At 39.8% G+C, this 18,665-nt stretch overlaps 1 protein-coding gene across 2 annotated transcripts in view; it reads right to left on the bottom strand.

The window, feature by feature from the left end:
• Positions 1-14,994, bottom strand: part of asap3 (ArfGAP with SH3 domain, ankyrin repeat and PH domain 3) — a 34,056-nt gene extending 19,062 nt beyond the window's left edge. The window contains exons 1-6 of one of the 2 annotated variants that reach the window (XM_088002329.1): positions 14,587-14,994; positions 8,880-8,952; positions 5,391-5,536; positions 3,629-3,703; positions 2,081-2,130; positions 765-888 (exon numbers count right to left, since the gene is read on the bottom strand). In XM_088002329.1, coding sequence (XP_087858455.1) covers positions 765-888; positions 2,081-2,130; positions 3,629-3,703; positions 5,391-5,536; positions 8,880-8,952; positions 14,587-14,712 — 594 coding nt within the window. In that variant the 5' untranslated portion in view covers positions 14,713-14,994. The remainder of the gene's footprint in view (positions 1-764; positions 889-2,080; positions 2,131-3,628; positions 3,704-5,390; positions 5,537-8,879; positions 8,953-14,586) is intronic. The other variant, XM_015007120.2, reaches the window with a different exon arrangement.
• Between the last annotated feature and the right edge of the window lie 3,671 nt (positions 14,995-18,665).

Raw genomic sequence — 18,665 nt, 5'->3', positions numbered from 1 at the left:
TAGATACTGGCCACAAAATTGTGATTGGTGGAACTTTTACACTGACACAAAGTTATTCTCCTGGAATGAAGGAATGAGAACATCACCAGCATGAAGCTTTAGCTTCCCACTGCTTTGTTACCATATGCAGCTTATAACCAACTGCTGTCAGCATTTCAATATGGTAGTTATTACAATAAATATCAGCCGGGACCGTTTCCACATCACAACAAAAAATAATCAGTACACAATCCCATGACTGCTGAAGCAATAGCTTTTTTTACAATGACCCTGCTTCTTATATCAGCAAGCTGCATTGCAGTGTCGCTTTTAAACAGTAAATCAGTAGATATTGAGATTTAACTATTATTTTTTTGCTTTCTGTTTGGCCCTGCTATTTAATGAATTGTTCCTTGCAGCAGGCAGCCCACTGTTTCCTCCGATGAGGCTCTAAGTGCTGAGAGAAAACCAGCAGGATGTCGGACAGGAAACACCAGCTGGTTCGTTTATAGCCATGTACCCCACAGCATCTTTGAAAAATGTTCACATCTCAAACTTTTTCACATTTTGTTGCTTTGCAGCCACAAACCTGAATTGTTGGGGGTTTATCTGATGGGCCAACACAAAGTACCACATAACTCCTGAGAAAGGAAAATGTCAATGCCAGATGGAAAACGCAACCCACAAGGCGGACCACCAGTGTAAGAATAAATAAAAGCCACCACAGGTAAGCAAGAGTCCAGGTTTTAATGTTTGAACTGGCCCTGATCCCTGCCTTCTCTCACCTCACACATCTGCAGCTGGAAAATCCTCCTCTCCCTCTCCATGTCCTCCCCTCCGTCCGATCCGTCTCTCCTGTTCACCCCCAGCTGCCGCGTCTTCTCCCTTCTTTCCTTCTCCAACTTCCCTCTAAAAAAGGGAAGAAGAAAGCAGAATTTGAGGCAACAAAAATAGAGGATCATTCTTAATCATTCACCACCGTCACGTGTTTAAAAGTCTATTTTCTGAAGAGACGATGTGTCATCGTGTAAAAGAGTGGCTCTTTTTAAACTAAGTCATCTGAAAAGCTGGAGGAAAGCCAGAAAAGGTAAAACATGTTTATATCAGCAGAAAACATTCGACAGCACAGATGCTGCACGCTTTATTAAGCTTTATTTTATTGCAAAGTAATGGGAAATAACCAAACGGACGACATATTATTCTGTGCTTTCAAATGTGTTTTATAGTCACTGAACTTTGTCACATTTTCCCCAGTTAAACCCACAACTTCAATATTTCACTGGGATTTTATATAACTGAGGACAGAGTAGTGAAAATGGAAAAAGTGGTACATGGTTTTTATTATATTGCAAATGAAAATCCAGGAGCTGTGGAGTGGACTGACTGTTTAAAACTTCAGGTTTTCTAGCAGCTTTACAGACCCAGAAACTGAAATGTTTCCATTCTCCTTTGCAAAATAGCTCAAATTCCCTCAGACAGGATGTACAGCTTCTGTGAACATTAATCTTTGCTTGGATTTAGGTCTAGACTTTAACTAGCCCATTCTAACACATGAACGTTGCTTGATCTAAACCTGTGGCTGTGTGTTTGTGTTTCTGTCCTGCTAGTAGGTCAAGCTTAGCCCCAGTCTCAGGTTTGACCTCCATGTGGCTCTATTCATATTCAACTTTGACGAGTTCCTCTGTCCCTAGAGTAGAAAAGCATCCCAAAGCATGATGCTGCCTCCACCGGTGGGGCATATGTTCAATGAATTTAGACCAAAAGGTCAAACTCTTATCTGCTCTGACTGGAGCATCTGGTAAGTGTCCAGTCAACAGATTCTCCCACCTGAGCTTTGAATGTGTGCAGCTCCTCCAAATTTTGACATTTTTACAACATTTTGAAGGCAATCTGTTACACTATCATTCTTTTAGTATAGGAGATTAAAGAAACCTTTATAATAAAATATGCATTGCTTTTCTTCCATTTTCCTATAAAGCACAGCAAATCACAATATGACAGATCAAAGTTTGAAAAAGTTTGTCTTTCATTAAAACTGTTTTTTCTCAGAGTAAATATCAAGAATGTTGCAGCATGAGAGCAAAAAGACGAGTGTAATTACAATTTTATGTCATAATCCTTCCAACTCTTCTCCATGTGTTTCTTCAGCTCCTGTAAGAGAGTAGAATAGTTTCAGAACAAGACGTAACTTCTTCTGTTACGTCAACCTGCGCGCCGCCTTGCTGAACAGGATTTCTGTGGCAATTTGCCATCCGCCACAGTGACAGAGAAACAAAGTCCAGTCATGGAGTCAGCTGTTCAGAGACAGGGCAGGACGGGAGCTTACCTAAGCATTCGTCTGCGGTTACTCACTGGCTTGTTGGCACGGTGAATCAAGAGGACAAAAATACTGAGCAAGACACGTGAAAGCAACAGAGGCAGAGCCAGGCTTACATAATCTGTGCAGATTAGAATATTTATTGTCTTTATGTAAGAAAATAATATATAAATAACCTCATAAATGGTCACCCATATTGGGTATACATAGTCATATATCTATGTATGAATTGGTGTTTTTATCTGTTATCTTATTTCCTGTAAAGTTTATACAGTTGAAGCTTAATGTCTGTGTGCAAGTGAACCAAAGAAAAATGTTTTGTTTGTGCACAAAATCTTTGCCAATAAAGCTCATTCTGATTCTATTAGCCATCATAAAATGATGCTTTTTCTTAATATAATTTCATGCACCATTTTCTTAAAAAGAATTTCACCCTAAAAGCATCAATTTTACATTTTTGGTATGATGAAAAAGATGCAGACTAGGGCTGAAATGATTAATCGGATTAACTGTGATGAATCAATTTTTGAAGTAATTTAGTAACAGACTCAGATACATGCCATTTGCTGAACAAAAAACGACATGCTCAGAGCTGTAATTAAGCCAAACTGTACAAGAATATATACGTTTTGAATTTAAGATAAAAAAAACACCTTCGTCTGTAAATATGTTTTACCCAAAACTCCTGAAAAGGAGTAGTTTTAGCTTCACCTGGTTCAAATTCTGCAAAAACAAAGTCTTTTGCACCTGTTGCTGTCCAATTAATCAGTTAATCCAAAAAATAATAATCAACATATCAACCCTGCTGTTGATGTTAAGTCAAGCAGAGAGGGCCGAGCTTTTCTCATGTTGATTATAGATGTGCAGATCCTTTATTACAAATGATCCAAGTGTCCTCTAAAGGAATGCCATGTCATGGCATTTAGGCAATACAATATTTTAAAAGGAATTTAATTATTTGTTTCCAAAGAACTGCATCCTGTTTTTTACTATTTGAGAATAAAAACAAGAATATTACTCATTAGGATATTACTAATGAACTATTTCAGTAAAAAGAAAGTGAAACTGATTTTTATAGATTAATAATAAATTTAAAATTTGTATTTGCGATCATTTTAATAAAAAGGCCTCATGTGTTGCTGAAAGGATTACTTTGGATAGCATAAAATATTTTTCAAAGAGCTACAGTAAGTATAATAAATCCATTAATAAAGGTTGCCATTAATTTAAAGCTTTAATAATATCTTCATGTCTTGGTAGCTGCTAATGCCATTTAAAAACTATAGAAGTTGTTTTTGCTGAAGTGTTTTTTGTCATTCTGTTCATACTCACTAATCTGCTGTCCCGGAGTTCAGACTTCAGCACGTTTTCCAGAGGAAACGCCATGATGTTGTTGAGGTTTTGGACCTAAAAGATAAAATCAAACAGCAAATGACTAAAGAGAGTTTAAGTTTCCTTTACAACATCACACATGGCACCAAAGGAAACATGGATCATCACGCGCGCACACGCACGCACGCGCGCACACGCACACACACACACAAAAAATTCACCCAGCATATTTACTATATTTCCCAATAGGCCTGCATTTCTGGGAACGAGAAAATGAGGTGCACTCATTTTGAACTGGTGAGTCACCCGATGAACGATGTGAGGATCCGTGTGATGCAACTGTGATGGTAGTTTGGGGTTTGGTAACGGTAAAGAGTGGGTTGTAATTAAATTCAGATTTAGGAGGTTCACAATATTTTAGCACTGAATGAATCACAAAGCAACAAACAGGTTACCAAACAGGGCACACTTTACCGTCACAAACTACAGAGACAAAAATGAAAGTGCATTTTTCCATGGTTAATATGAACAACTCAGCTGAATAACAATCAAATCTGCTTAATGGAAAGATGTAAAAAATATAGGTGAAGGAATATCTAAATGTTAAATTAAGTCTGAGGAAACCAAGTAGAATCTTTTGGTAAACTATTGCAAAGGGAAATTTTGCAACAAATGATTATAATCTGGGGTTGCATTTTGGGGAGAACATGAATGAAATTCACAAGAGACCCAAAACCTTCAAACTTCTGCAAGAAAGCTTAAGATGAGGGGTGCAACATCACAGTAGGTCTAAATTCAACCAAAGAGTGGTTCCACTTTACATCCAACACGTTTGGACAAATTTTGCAAGGTGTAGGCTGAAAGACTTTTACCCAAGAAGACTAAATCCTGTTGGTGTAGCAAATCAGTCATTGTAGTTTTTATATTTTTTCTCACATCAAGTTTGCTACACAGTTGAACAACACAACATATGTGTCATATTAAAGGAGGATACTTTTAATCACTTGAATTTCACAAAAACCTGGTGTTTTGCAAGGGGTGTGGACACTTGGAGAGCCACTGCTCATGAACCAGCTGCCACAGTTTCCGGTCAGGGAAGTAAATCAAATCGTTTTCGGGTTGTTGTTTTTTTTTGGTTCTTAGAATAGTTACACACCTACAACCTCCAGGTAACCATGCACAGGCTTCTTGTGTTGCTTTTCTGGTGAACTGCTCTTCCCTAAGTTAAATAATGTCCAGCCACTTTCGTGAGTTGACTGTAGGGCTAACCTTGCTGTGTTGACACAGCGGCCTGAACTCCAGGAGGAAAGCTTTGGGTGGTTTCCAGAAGCTGAGGCAAGCAAGTTCATAAGTTTAATCTGACACAGAAAACACTGTGAACATGTGACAGACGATCAATGTATGCCTTAAATCACTCATTTGAATCATTCAGATCCACTTTTAACATCTGTTAGGCATCGTCTCCAGTGAGAGGCCATGACTGACACAATTTGGGGGGTGGGGGGGTTTGGTGTGTGCTGTGCTGACTCACGCCTCACACACAGAGGCCTGGGATAAATTACCAACACCACAAGGACAGAGAGAGATCAGTGGGAGGGTTCTGGACCGTCCCAGGCAAAAGGTGCAGCTAATAAAAATCCCTTTCTTCTCACACCGTGCGTGTTCAGGTTACAGCTTTCTTTTCATCTCTGTTTTGTCTTCTTTCTTAAACCCTCTATTGTCGTTGTAGTTCAAGTTCCCATTTGCACTTTCTCCCCCTCACCAGGTTTTTGAAGAGGGACGTGACCTCTCTGGTGAAAACGGCCAAGTTCAGGAAGCCTGTGGAGATTTCATTGTTGTCCTGACTCAGGTGGCTGTTCCCCAAGTTCTCCATCACCTCAATGTACTGCTCTTTGTTTTCCACGTGTGCTAAAAAAAACAACAACAAACACAGACAAGCAGAGCATGAATATTGATCCAGACAAAGAAAAACAAATTACTCAGACTTGCACTACATGTTCAGAAAACTTGATGACGGCAGACAGACTTTGACAAACATGTGGGACAGATTAGAGCAGCAGACAACTAAAGATCCATGTTTCTGTGGTTTATACGGCTCTTTACCAGAGGTCATGACCTTAGGCAGATTAAAGACTTGAATCTTTATGAGCATAAATCGATTTGTCATTGCAAATGTTTGTTTACAATTACATGAGACATTTATGAGCCTGTTATTATCCTCTTCGTCTCTTTTGTCCAATGTGAAAAACAACTCGGCGAAACAGATGTTACATTTTTATCAATTTGATATTTTGTTAGAGAGGCCTAAAAAGGAAAGAGACATTTTATTTATGCTGCTGCAGCTCCATGTTTTAATACAAGACTGTTATTTCTTAGCAGGCTTTATAAGCTCATACTTTATATCTAAAATGTCCCGATTGAGAAGGTGCTAAAATAACTTGATGAAAAACAACATGAGCACCCGTTTGACTCATGCTGTCAGAATGTTTCATCTTAAAGAAAAGTTTAATTGAAAACAAAGTAACTGTTAAAAAAATAATAATTATTATTTTATTAGTGGAGAAGTTTCTGGGTTTTGTAGCAGTAATTAACCAAACAGACACATAAGCTGGTTGAAAACAGACAAGAAAAAGCTTTCTACTTGAGTTTTATAGATCTGGTAGGGAGGAAGTACCTCCAGGATTTACCCTGAACCATCAGGTGGGAGTTTTTGAGTGGGAGGATTTCTAATTCTTACTGGCTGACTTCCTCCAACATTTTGTTTCAGACATTCCCCAGTTCAAACTCAAGCGTGTTTCCAACTGTGAGACATGGAACATTTTCCACCTGCATTGCACATGTTCCATATCGCACATGTGTAAATTTCAAAGTAATAATTAAAACTGTTGATTCTGTCCAAGCAATTTCACTAAAAAGTCAATAAAAAGGTGGAGCAACTTAAAAAAAGTCACCACAGATTTTTGAGTTAAATATTTTCTCTCCTCTAAAAGCAAGAGCACAAAGCTCTGCATCAGCAAAATGTATTAAAAGTTTGTTAAATATTTTCATGAAGTACGTTCTCTATAAAACCATCATTTATAGTTTTATTGCTGAAAATAAAGGCTTTTTATTTTGCAACAGGAGCATGTTTCCATTCCCTGCCGCACTCAGTGAAGTAGGAGACATGACGTTGTCAGCTGACGTAATTTCTATAAACAGAGTGTGAAAACTGACAAAAAAAACCCCAGCTAGGGCGAAACAGGCTTTCACCTCACAGTTATTCTAACTAACCCAAAGAGAGAAAGGATGTCAACATTTACCGTAACATAACAATAGAGAATTATAAAATTAGGGCAAACATAAACGCCAAGAAACTTTGATTTTATAAATAAATTCATGAAACTCAGAAAGCAAACAGCTGAATCACCAAAAAGCCTGAGGCTGATTTTTCAGCCGACCTTTAAAAGTTAAATACCACTAGAGAAACTCTACACTGACTGGTCTGCAAGAACACACACAGAGTCACAAACCGCAGCAATCTGGGAGAAAACGTGTACTTAGAGTCAATGTGAATGAAAAGAAGGCGTACCTCGCAACGTGTTATTGCATGTGTGACGAGGTAAGGGGTCGTCTGACCTGCACATGGGGGAGGGGAGGCTGCACAACTTACCCTATTTATGTAGAAGTAATAAATAGTCCTCCTATTGGCCTCCAATCATCACATTACCGGAACTCCTCCATATGATCTTACTAAGATAAACAGGAAGAAGATGGAAGTAATGATGGACTTCTACTCTGCACATACGGGAAAGCCGCTGACTGTATCGGGTTGCCTAATTCAGTGCAGCTGCCTGGTTCTGGCAACAAAAATACATTGGATGATTGAAATAGGAAGCAGGATGTTAAGCAGAGAAAACGGTTTTCTGAATGCGTTACTCAGTTGTTTTGAACATTTTTGAGAAAGTGCTCACATCTGACATATTTCTCCTGAATTACGCTGACGACAGTCTGCATGACACACTCTCAGTAGGAGAGCAACCTGGGCTGCTGGACTTCAAGGTCACTGAACTGAGCAGCGGATTGTTGCCATTTACTTTCACACAGACACTTCTAAACCACACATTAATATAAAAACAATCATCAGAATGCACACCAGGTATCTGTCCCTGTCCTCTACACAGCTCGGTTCCACTTTGGCTTCCTGACATCCTCATCTGGCGCAGTAAGATGAAATATGTGGAGGCTTCCCAAAGCACTGAGCTGTTTATCTCGCAATAATAGAGGCTGACATTTATCCCAAAACAAGCTACTAAGTAGACATGCTTAGCTTGTTTTGGAAAGAGTACCATAGTCCAGCAATGCTTTAGTGCTCTTACGTCTAAATACGTAAATCAGAACCTTTAATTTTTCCATAACAATTTGGCAAATGATGCCAAATTATATGTTATTTCATGACATCTTCTTCCTCATACAAAGAGTGTGTTATATGAAGACTGAAACTTCTTACAATACTATTTTAGATTTAGTTTCAAACTTGTCCACTGCTAATATTCACACTTGTGAAGCCACAAGTTACCAAAGTTGCTGAGGAGTTATTTTTTCCATCCCCAAGTCAACTTTCAAGACTTGAAGGGGAAACTCCGAGACAAATGTTAAGTGTGTCGGGGGCAAAGTCAATAATATATGAGGCAAGTCCAAACTCAGTTATACTTTTGAGGGTTTGTCAAGTCTAAAATCCTTGAGATGGAAGTTAAAGTCATCTTTCAAGTCTTTGTGTAGGAAGTCGAAGTCGAATCCCAGCACCATGAGGGACAAATCAAAGTCCAGTCGTATGTCTTTGAAGGACAGGTCCAAAATGGGTTGCATATCTTCCAGGGACAACTCCAGGACAAGTTGCATGTTTTGAGGACCAAGTCTAAGACAAGGATCAACTCTTTGATGTGTAAATAAAAGTCAAGTCCCAAGTCTTCGGGGATCAAGTTCAAATCCAGTTTAAAGTCTGTAAGGGGAAAATCCAAGGAAGTCACATATCTGGTTATGTCTCACAGTTGGAAACACTACAATTAGGTTAAGATTATGTGAATCATAAACAATAACATTGCTAAGTGTTATTTCCCACAGATAGCTGTGTTAAGATTTCCACGATGTGATTCTTTGCTGCTGTTTGTGTAAAACTGATGCTGGGTTGCTGCACCCCATCATTGCCACAAAGAGCGGCTGCGACCATGGTACCCCTCCTCCATGGTGACGGATGCTTTGCTTAGGCGCTTACAGAGTCCAGACGTGTGTATTGCTTTAATCGTCTTCTTCATCCTGTGCAGAGTTGAGTTGTCCATCTCCAGACACTGGAACACACAGAGACAACATTTACTCAAACAACTGTCTGACTAATCTACATATTGGGAAGATAATTTGAGCATTGTTCAGAGAGACATTTGAGAAACCGTGTCTGCCTGATCTTCTCACAGTGTGTGACTAAGGCAGACGGGTTTTATCCAGATAACTGTCTTGGCTTGCCATTCACAGCCCCAGATGATGCAAGTGCAGTTGTGTCACTTGCAGCTTTTCAGGTTTAGGCTGTACTTGGAAGCAGACCAGAGGCAGGTTGCTACCTGGCTCCACTCTAAATGAGCAGTAAACCTTATTCAAACCATGAGGACTGAAGCTATTTATTTAGTTTATTCTCCTCACACAGGCCACTTGTTGCAGTAAGCTGGTGTTGAGGCTCCACCCAGGAGGCACCGCAAATAGCTCAAAGGAGACAGTAATTTATATTTGACTGAGACCATGTCTTGTTGCATGTTGTTGTTGTTTCCCCAGCCCTGCCCTTTGTAGTTAAGAACTCTCCCTGATTTATTCATCAAAAAGGGCAAATGTTGGGTGTATTTATGGAAAGCTACAGTCGGAGAATGGAAAGAGTTTTAGTGAAAGCTGCTGCCTCATTTGAGCTGACTTTGCTTCATAAGCTGGACACCAAGAAACGTTGCAGTGTCACCAGAAACTTCACAAGGTGAATCTGTTCAATCACATGGCAGCAACTGATCACATTTATCTCTCCAGACATGGGAAAGACGGTATACTGAAGTTCAACGTCAGAACAGAGAGGACAGGAACGTAAGCAAGACTAAACATGACATAGGTGTTTGTGCCAGACTAGTATTTCATAAGCTGTTGATTTACATGGATTTCAAATAACCATTTCTCTGGAGAATGGTCTGGACAAATAGAAAATACTCAAGGAGTAGAGTTTGGAGGATAACAAAAGTCTTGCTGCTGTGAGATGAGAAGAGCAGACTGGTTGAAGACGATACAGAGACTCAGATAAAGCTCAAATAACCTCTCACTTTGCAGAATGTTATTTATCTAGTACACATGGGAGCACAACACCATGAAGAAGACCTGCTACAGCAGCAGACGACCATGCCTGTTGTCATTTCCGCCAGTTAAGAATAAGGAAACTGAGGCAACAATTCACACAGACTTAACAAAGACGAAAGGAGGAAAAATGTTTCCAGGTAAAATTAGTCAGTTTTTCCGTCGTCGCTCAGACGCATTATAAAAACATGGATCCATCTTGTTCTGCATCAACTTTTAAGACTGGTGGAAGTGCAAAAGTTTGGAGATATTTTTTGACACACTTCATAGATTTAAGGCTGTTCTGATGGAGATGAATAAAACCTAATAAACATAAAGTGTGTATCCTTAACCTTTATCTGACTTTATTAAAACTAAAAGTGCATCAAAAATCGTGGGAGATTTCAGTTTAATTGAAGTCAATGACCTGAAATTGCTTTATATATTTCAATCTATGAGTTGTCAAGGGAAATTGGGTCAATTCAGTCTCTGTTTGCACAACTGGTGCATCTCTGCTTTCCCTCCATGCATCAGAAAAGTCAAGCTGACCAGAAATTCAGTCCTTTGTGCAACAGATAAGGAGCTCTGCCCGTCTCATGTGATTAAACTTTAAAAGCTACAAAGTCTGCTTGAGAGCTACTCTGCGTGTAGCTGGCATGTGATCCTGTATTTCCTACATTACATACAGAACTCTATGCCAGAAGTTTAATCCCAAGAGAAACTTTTCAATCTCTTTATAGGACAAAAACATATTTTCTTTATTGCTATGATCTCCCTGAGTCTTTGCCTCTAATCAGGACAGATAAGTAGCAGCCAGATTGTGTGTGTGTGTGTGTGGGGTGGGGGGGGGGGGGGTAAATAGTGTCTGTGCCCTAAACCACAAACATGCCCACACATTCACCCTCGTCATCAATCAAGCTTCTGCTTCTTGGGCAGACTAAACATTATACCCATATCCAGTTAGAAAAAGTGTGTTGCCCTTACATCTGTGTGTCTGCGTGCACACATGTTGGATTCCAGCATGACTCTCCCCACTGAGCTATTTCTGTTATGTATTTTCCAATAGATCATGTCCATAAAATAAGGAACCTAAACCCAAGCATAATGCATCAGACAGCTGCAAAAAAGTGGATTCTCAGTCCAGCTTTGCTTCATTGTTATGGTTCTAAAGAACTCCGAAGGAAAACCTTAAAAATGTCTTCAGTCTTATTAGAATATCTGCACTGTTTGCATTATTTTAGGGAGTTTTGCTTGACATGAATTCATTTTCTACACAAATTAAAAATCCTCTTTTTACAAAACAAAAAAAGTCTGGCTGACTAATGAGATCCCCAATGATCTATAATGTCTTGTGATAAGATGAGAAAGGGTGGGCTTGTGTGTATATGTGTGTGTGTGTGTGTGCGTGTGTGTGTGTGTGTATGTGTGTATGTGTGCGTGTGTGTGTGCATGTGTATGCACACTTGAATTATTTGTTTTCTGGCAGGGTTCATGGCAACTTCTCTCTCCGTTTCCTCCTTTGCCTGAGGATTTTGGGGAGGAGACATTTCAAATAAACAGAATTGCACACAGAGACCTCAAACAAGCCTGAAGCTAGCCCTGCAGTTCAAACAAAAAAAACAAAACAAAACAAAAAACTGGCCTTCACCACCATGCTTCCCAACTAGGACAAACACAGCCGTGCATGATTAAAACCACAGGCTCAACACTCTGTCAACTGGTGACACTTTTTTGTGACATGTGGCCAGTGTTTGTCTGATTCCTGCTCGATCGAGGACGTCCAGTTCATTCCTGAAAGGCAACATTAGTTTATGTAACTTTTACTGTCCTGATGATGCAAGTCAGTCCACACTGGATGCTACAGAGAACCAACATTCAGCCCATTTTTCCTCAACAATGTAAGATTGGAAAAACAGTGGGAAACAGGCAGAGGCAATAACAAAGCAGAACAGCATGGCCTGGTTACTGTTATTAAAAAATAGCAAAGTTTGTAAAAGTTAGCATTTGAAAATAAGATTTTCCTTCATACGGTTTCCGAAATGTACAACTTTTTAAATCAAATTTGTATCTTTAGAGTCTGATCTGTCCATTTTATAAAATGTTTTTACAACTTTTCGGCACACAAAAGTGGAAAAATATTCTGTGTAAGAGACAGCAGTTTTAAATCTGACATAAATTGAGGATTTACACGTTTATCCTCATTTAGTCATCAAAGCATAAAGCTTTGTCTGAGATTTGTTAGGCTTAAAACAGTGCATCAAAGTGGTGAGAGTTTTTGATTCATCCAGTAAATGAAGAACAGTAAAATATTCTGATTGTAGTCCAAGGCAGTGTTCCTGCTCCTCAAGGTACACTGCCCTGCATGCTTTAGGTGTTTCCTACTTTATTACGACTAGTTCAGCTGAACGCAGTTCAGCAAACACCTGTCAACTGAAATCACTTGGGCTGAAGCAAGGAGACACCTAAAACATGCAGGCCAGTGAGCCTGGAGGGCCAGGGTTGGGGAAACACTGGTCTGTGGTACTGCCCTTCCCCCACATGTTTCTGCACAATTTGAGTCAGATGGCTGAAAGAAAGCTCCCCCACCTTTTCCCTTCTTACTAGAAAGACAAACTCAGCTGTTTGGAAATCTTTACAGCAACAAAAACAAGAACTGACTTGGAAATTAAAGAAGTGCTCAAAAGTAACCTCAACCTTCTACAAAAAGTAAAGTGGAAATTAACATGTCTACTAAGCAGCTGATAATGTGGCCTGACTAATTATTATTAATTGTATCATGTTTTATGGTTTTCTGCATTATTATTCAGTAAACAGATTTTCATGCAACCCCTCAAACATCTATATCATGTCTTGATGATAGAACACATGAACCCGTGTCGTTTCCACTCATGTCATAAAGCCTATTAAACTATTATTTTTTTTGTGACAGAAAACTAATTTATGTTGATTTTCATGTTTTTTCTTCATATTTCAAAGTTAAACTATAAGATAAACAGCGTGACAGAGTGTGACTCTTCTTCTGCAAAGATCCTCAGCAGAAGCAGGATGCATGTTAGCAGGTACAAATAAATGATGGAGTCATGTATGTTATTGGCAAGTTTAAAAAACAACAACAATATTTTACAACAAAATCTGGGGAGCTTTTTTTTAATCTTACATTTTACTTTCAGTTGTTCTTCTGCTTAGCAAAAGACATTTCCATGCTGCACAGCAGCATGGCTGCCTTGCAGCATAGAAGGTCCTGGGTTCAAATCCCTGCCTGGGTCTTTCTGCATGGACCTTGTGTGTTCTCCCCATGTATGTGCAGGTTCTCTCTGGGTCTTCCAGTTGTTTGCCTCTGTCCAAAAACATTCCTGTGAATTGCTCCCAGTAATTGCCCTGGGGTATGAGTGTCTGTCTGCCGGATGTTGCCCTGTGAAGCCTGTTGGAGGTATCTCCCACCTCTCACCCTCCAACTGCTGGTGACAAGCACCACCCCCCACCTCCAGACTCTCCCAGGAGAAACATGTAGACAATAGAGGGATGGAAGGATCAGATCTATAAAGAATGGAGTTATTTCCAAATAAGTTCTGACTGGCAGGTCTCAGCACCCAGCAGCCTCTACCCCAACAGTAAAATGTTTTAAAGTTGTTCTGTTGTGTTGTTATAACATTTGTCTGTAAACTAACAGAAGAGGTTAAATTAAGATGTGGTTGACTTTGACTGTGGAGCAATACATTCTAACATTCTGTTTTACTTTGCTTGTTTAAAATTTACAATAATAATTAGGAAAAACTATATATATAGGTGTTTCTGACAGCAGTAAATGACTGGGATGGATTTAAAAATGAAAGAGTAAAAAGGTAAAGGCTTCAAATGCATTCATTATTTTTCTTTTTTATTAATTTTCTTTTTCGATTATTTTTTTCCACATTCAGTATTTATTTAATGCATTTTTTTAATTTGTTGCGACATTTAATTTAGTTATATTTTCTATATTCTGTGTTTATCATTTTTTATTTATTGTCACTTATTTTAATCAAACATTGATTTATTTTTATTTATCCTATTACAATTGTGTTATTTTTATAATCCAACCTGAGGAAGAAAAAGCAATATTGGCTTCAAGATTCATCCAAAAAGACAAAAAAATCAACAACATATATCGGAGATCGGATATATACTCATGTCAAAGTAATCCGTATCGGCCTTAAAAACTTATAGAGGAATATCTCTAAGTGGCATTATTACTTAAAATGACACAAACATTAAAAAACAAGTTTAGAAAAGTCCCTCTCTATTCAAATTTGTTTTCTCTTAAATTCATACAAATAAAAATATGATGCATTTAAGACTACCTGACGAAGAGGAGCAGCAAATTTAAAATGCCCCAATGCCCCCCTCCTGGTGACGCCACTGCTTTACCTCTGGAATGGATCACTAACTTATTAGGTGTTTTAGACCCGTTTATGGAAGATGAAACCGATCAGAAATTTGAAGTGGGTATGAATGTTGAAGGCGTTTCAGAAATCCGTCCACAGGTGAGTGTGTTCGGCCCATTACCTGCAGCGGCACCGCTAAGAAAGCCGAGCAGGTAAACAGACAACACGGAGGTGAACCGCCTCCCACCGCACCATTGTTCCTACCTCTTCCACGGCTGACACGGTGTTCTTGCAGTCGCTCATCTTGGACTGGAAGCTGGAAGTTCCGGGCGAAGACAAATCCTCGTTTGTCAGCTCGACAAAATCCGAAATACTTATTCGCTCCGGCATGATTCTAGAAAGAAAGGGGCTCCGAAATTCACCGAGCGAAAAAGTGTGCCAAAGTTTTACGCGCGCATGTAATTCCCATTTGAAGAAGACGTGGAGTCTGTTTGCTTCGCTTGCGTTCAAACAGACAAGCTCGAAAAATGTGTCTTCCTTCAAAGAACCGGTTTCGCACTGGAAAGTCACCTAAAGGCAGAGCTGAGGTCGGACTGGACGTTCGCTCCACTCAGCAGATGTGTGCGCCTTGAGATCCTTCTGCGCGTTCCGGGAGGGAGGGAGGGATCTCTGGGGAATCACGTGGGGAAACTTTCTGGCGCAGTGGAACAAGCAAGGTTGTCCCTTTCATTAAGTACCTCTCATTTCTATGCAAACTCCTCAGAGCTTCAAGAACGGTCGCCATGGATAAGCAGAAGCGTCTCTCACGATGTGAGCTTCGGGAATTTGAATGAATAAAGTGAAGGAATTAAAAACTCGGAGAATAAACATTGTTCATCAACACTGAGTTTCTGTTTTAATTTAAGCTGCATGAAACGCAAATTTGTTGCAAAAACCTGGCCGTATGGAGGTTTGCATGTAGAGTTTTGGACATGCTTCTTATCTTGGCTAAGACTCTAAAGTACCTTATTCATGCTTCACAAAAGAGAAGCTTTTCATTGAAGCGGAGTTGCTGAAGTCCCTCCCTCCTCTGCAGCCCCTGCACTGACATTTCCTGAAATATTCAGAAAACAACCAGAGAAGAAAAAAAAGGGGAGAGAGGTTGACAAAAAAAACCCTGCAAGAATATGTGATTCAAGTCCAGCATGCCTGACATTGTCAACCCTGTCAGCTCAAAGAAAGGAGGTGTATCAGTGAACGTTGCCTCAGGGTGAGCAGTGATATCATATACTTTAAAGTAGAGATGATAAGAGGAAGCTGCATTATTTTTCTGTCGCCAGCCGCGAAATTTGCTACAAGATATACAGAGAAACAGTTCCAGCTGTGGGGAATAATATTCTTGTTTTCTCTGTGTTCATCTATGTAAAAAAAGAAAAAACTTTACTTTGTGAAATAAAGATTTTATTTGATTTGCTACTCAATAAATGCAAGAGAAACTTGCACCCATATTTATACCCCAGATCGCATTTAGCTACACCACAACCACAAACATCAATGTAGTGTTGGGTTTATAAAAAAATATTGTGAAGCTGAAGTAGAAATATACACAATTTTTTTTTTTTTTTGATGAATAGCAATCTGAAAAAGTGTGGGGTGCCATACAGCACCTTTACTCTGAAAGCCCAAAGTAAAACAACCAGTTACTTTCAGACGACATCAGAGAAGTACCTGAGCTGTTACTCTGGAGGAGCTGACGAGATCAGTCGCTCAGGTGAGAGAATCTGTTGACAGGACAGCCGTTAGTCACATGCTCTACGGAGCCAGACTGAAGTTCATGGTTGCAATGAGCAAAACTGAGGAAAAAGTCATGAGATATGAATATTTTTGTAAGCCTCTTATCTTGTGGCTCAACTATGTGGCCTTTCAGTTTATCTGCTGTCAATAAACACAAATGATTTGCTTTTTGTTTACTAAATAACTCAAACTCATAGAAATGTCCAGTATTTTATTCCCTGTGACTTTGTACAAACAAACATGCATTAAATATAAAACTGAAAGTGTCCAGAAGCTTTTCAAACACTTTTCTCTGGAAGTGCTAAACATCCGTCTGAGTGCAAACAACCAGCCGCCTCATATTCCCCCAGCTGTCTCGTTTGAGCAAATAGAGTAAAGTCTACAAAGTGAAAGCTGTAAAACTTCCTCTTTAACCTATTAATCATTATGCAAAAGCTCACTCGGTTATGGAAGTGAGGCCATGTAGCAAACAGCAGCGTACGTAGATCTGGTGACCCACTTTGAACTCCTCATTTGTTCGCTGTGCATGTGTTTGAATATTCATTCGGGAGAAGAGAAAGACAAATGGACGGGTTAGATCCAAGCACTTTGCACTGATGCTTTTATCACCGCTGTGATGTGAGTGCTAAATATTTGTGTCGACATTTCCATTTATGCATGCACACATGCAGAGGCTTGTAGTGTCCCAACAAAACGCTCCTTCATCGCCGTGGTGGCCCCATGTGAAGAAGCTATGTCTTTGTGTGTTTGCCAGCTTTTCAGCCTGGAGCTCGTTGTAAAGTTGTGCAAATCGGTCTGCTCAGACTGTGAATGAAGTAAACCCATGGATTTAGAGGCAATGGAAGAAAGTGACAGTCTGTTGAGGAATTTATATTTTATTCTTTCAGGGACAAGAAGAGCTTAGCGCTGGGAAGGTGAACCACACGTGAAGAAAAGGTGGAGTGAGAGAATAAAAGAGTAGAAAACAAGCTGCGCTGGCTGCGTTCATAAACTGAAGTGACTCATTTAATGTTTTCCCCACTTGTCTCCACCCTTTTCTTTTCTTAACACCCCATGCTTCACATACATTGTCATTTCCCATGTCAACAAACTCTCCGCTAACACTGCTTACAGTGACTTTACCCTTTCCTTCCATTTCCAGCTAATAAATCACCAATATCTTTGCAGTGTTAGGCATTTGTCTCAGCTTTTCTGTTTCTCTACAACACAAACATCTTTCAGTGAGGGACGGTTGCAGTGGGCAGGATTTCCGTGCTGCATGCTTCCCAGCAGCCCGGGGCAGCAGCGCTGGGTTCCACTCTCCAGCCCAGATTGTTTTGCTTGTTGACTCAACTCTACAAGTCCTGTTATCAATTTACAACCAATGTCAAGGAAAGGGGCCCAGGCTTACCGTAACACACCCCCTCGCCCAGCACAGATTACTGAAAACAGGAGGGAAGGAGGAGGAAAATGGGGAGAGGGGATTTATTGTTCAGCTGGAGTATTTCAGCTCGCTGCAAAAAAGAAAAACACTTGGTGGTGCTTTAAGCATGGGTTCTGATTCACAGATTCATCTACTGCCTGGTTAAAATGCATTATTCCTCACTAAATAAATGAGCAGCATCCCTATAGTCCAGTGTCATCCTGAATATAAAACTCCACCCGTGTCGACAAGACAGCGGCAAACAGAAATATTGTCTGCTACCTCACCTGGTATGGCAACAAAAACTTTTTGAAACTGGGAAAACTTGTCTTGTGATTCACATAAACCTTTCACGACTGACACATTTTCACAACGTCACAGTGACGACCGGGAATTTCATCAGAACTCATTTTCCCCTTCCACTAAGCTACTTGTTACCTGCTAAGCTGAGAAACATTCTGGGGAAATGTCATTCATATAAATGCAGCCTGTTATTAGATTAACTCTCCGCCCCTTTACAATGAACAGGGATCCCATATTTGCCAAGTAGGAACAGGTGTCGCGTGAAGAGGAGGGGCCTAAAACTGAGCCCTGTGGAACTCCCTCATGACACAAGAGGTAAGTGATGAGGGTGATGGCAAAAGGCCTTCCAAATGCAAAACCTCCAAGCTTATCACCAAAGGTGAATCATCAAAATACCTGTTGAAACATACAAAAGAAAGTTGCTCAGGAATTATTAGAATGGGTTGATGGCTCTAATGATGCACTTTTACAGTAGACGTTTATTGAGAAAGCTGTAAATAATACCTCATTTATGTGCAAATTTTAATTAAAAAACCCTGCCTTTTGGAAATACTTGTGTTGTTTTCAGGGGGAACACAAAGAGTCATTTCTCTGGCTCGAATCATGTTGATTCAAACCAGAGAAAAATAAAATAACAGTTTGGCTCTTCTAATGGCAGCATGATACATTAGAAGAAGGAAAAAGAATATTGAGGACACTCACAAAAGTACACAAGTACACAGAAAATACAAATACAAAGTCACAGTTAATGCTCAGGACCAGCGCTTGTTGTTGCTCCTTACTGGTTGTGGGTAAAAACACAACCTGGAGGGTCTGTAGCTTCTCCTGGAGGGAAAAAGGTTCAAAGGGTCATTTATGATCCACT

The sequence above is a fragment of the Poecilia mexicana genome, unplaced genomic scaffold (genome assembly GCF_051168715.1).
Source record: "Poecilia mexicana isolate PSO_F unplaced genomic scaffold, ASM5116871v1 scaffold_22, whole genome shotgun sequence".
Classification (NCBI taxonomy): domain Eukaryota; kingdom Metazoa; phylum Chordata; class Actinopteri; order Cyprinodontiformes; family Poeciliidae; genus Poecilia; species Poecilia mexicana.
Note: the sequence above shows the minus strand (reverse complement) of the source record. Positions and strands in the feature narration are given on the sequence as shown.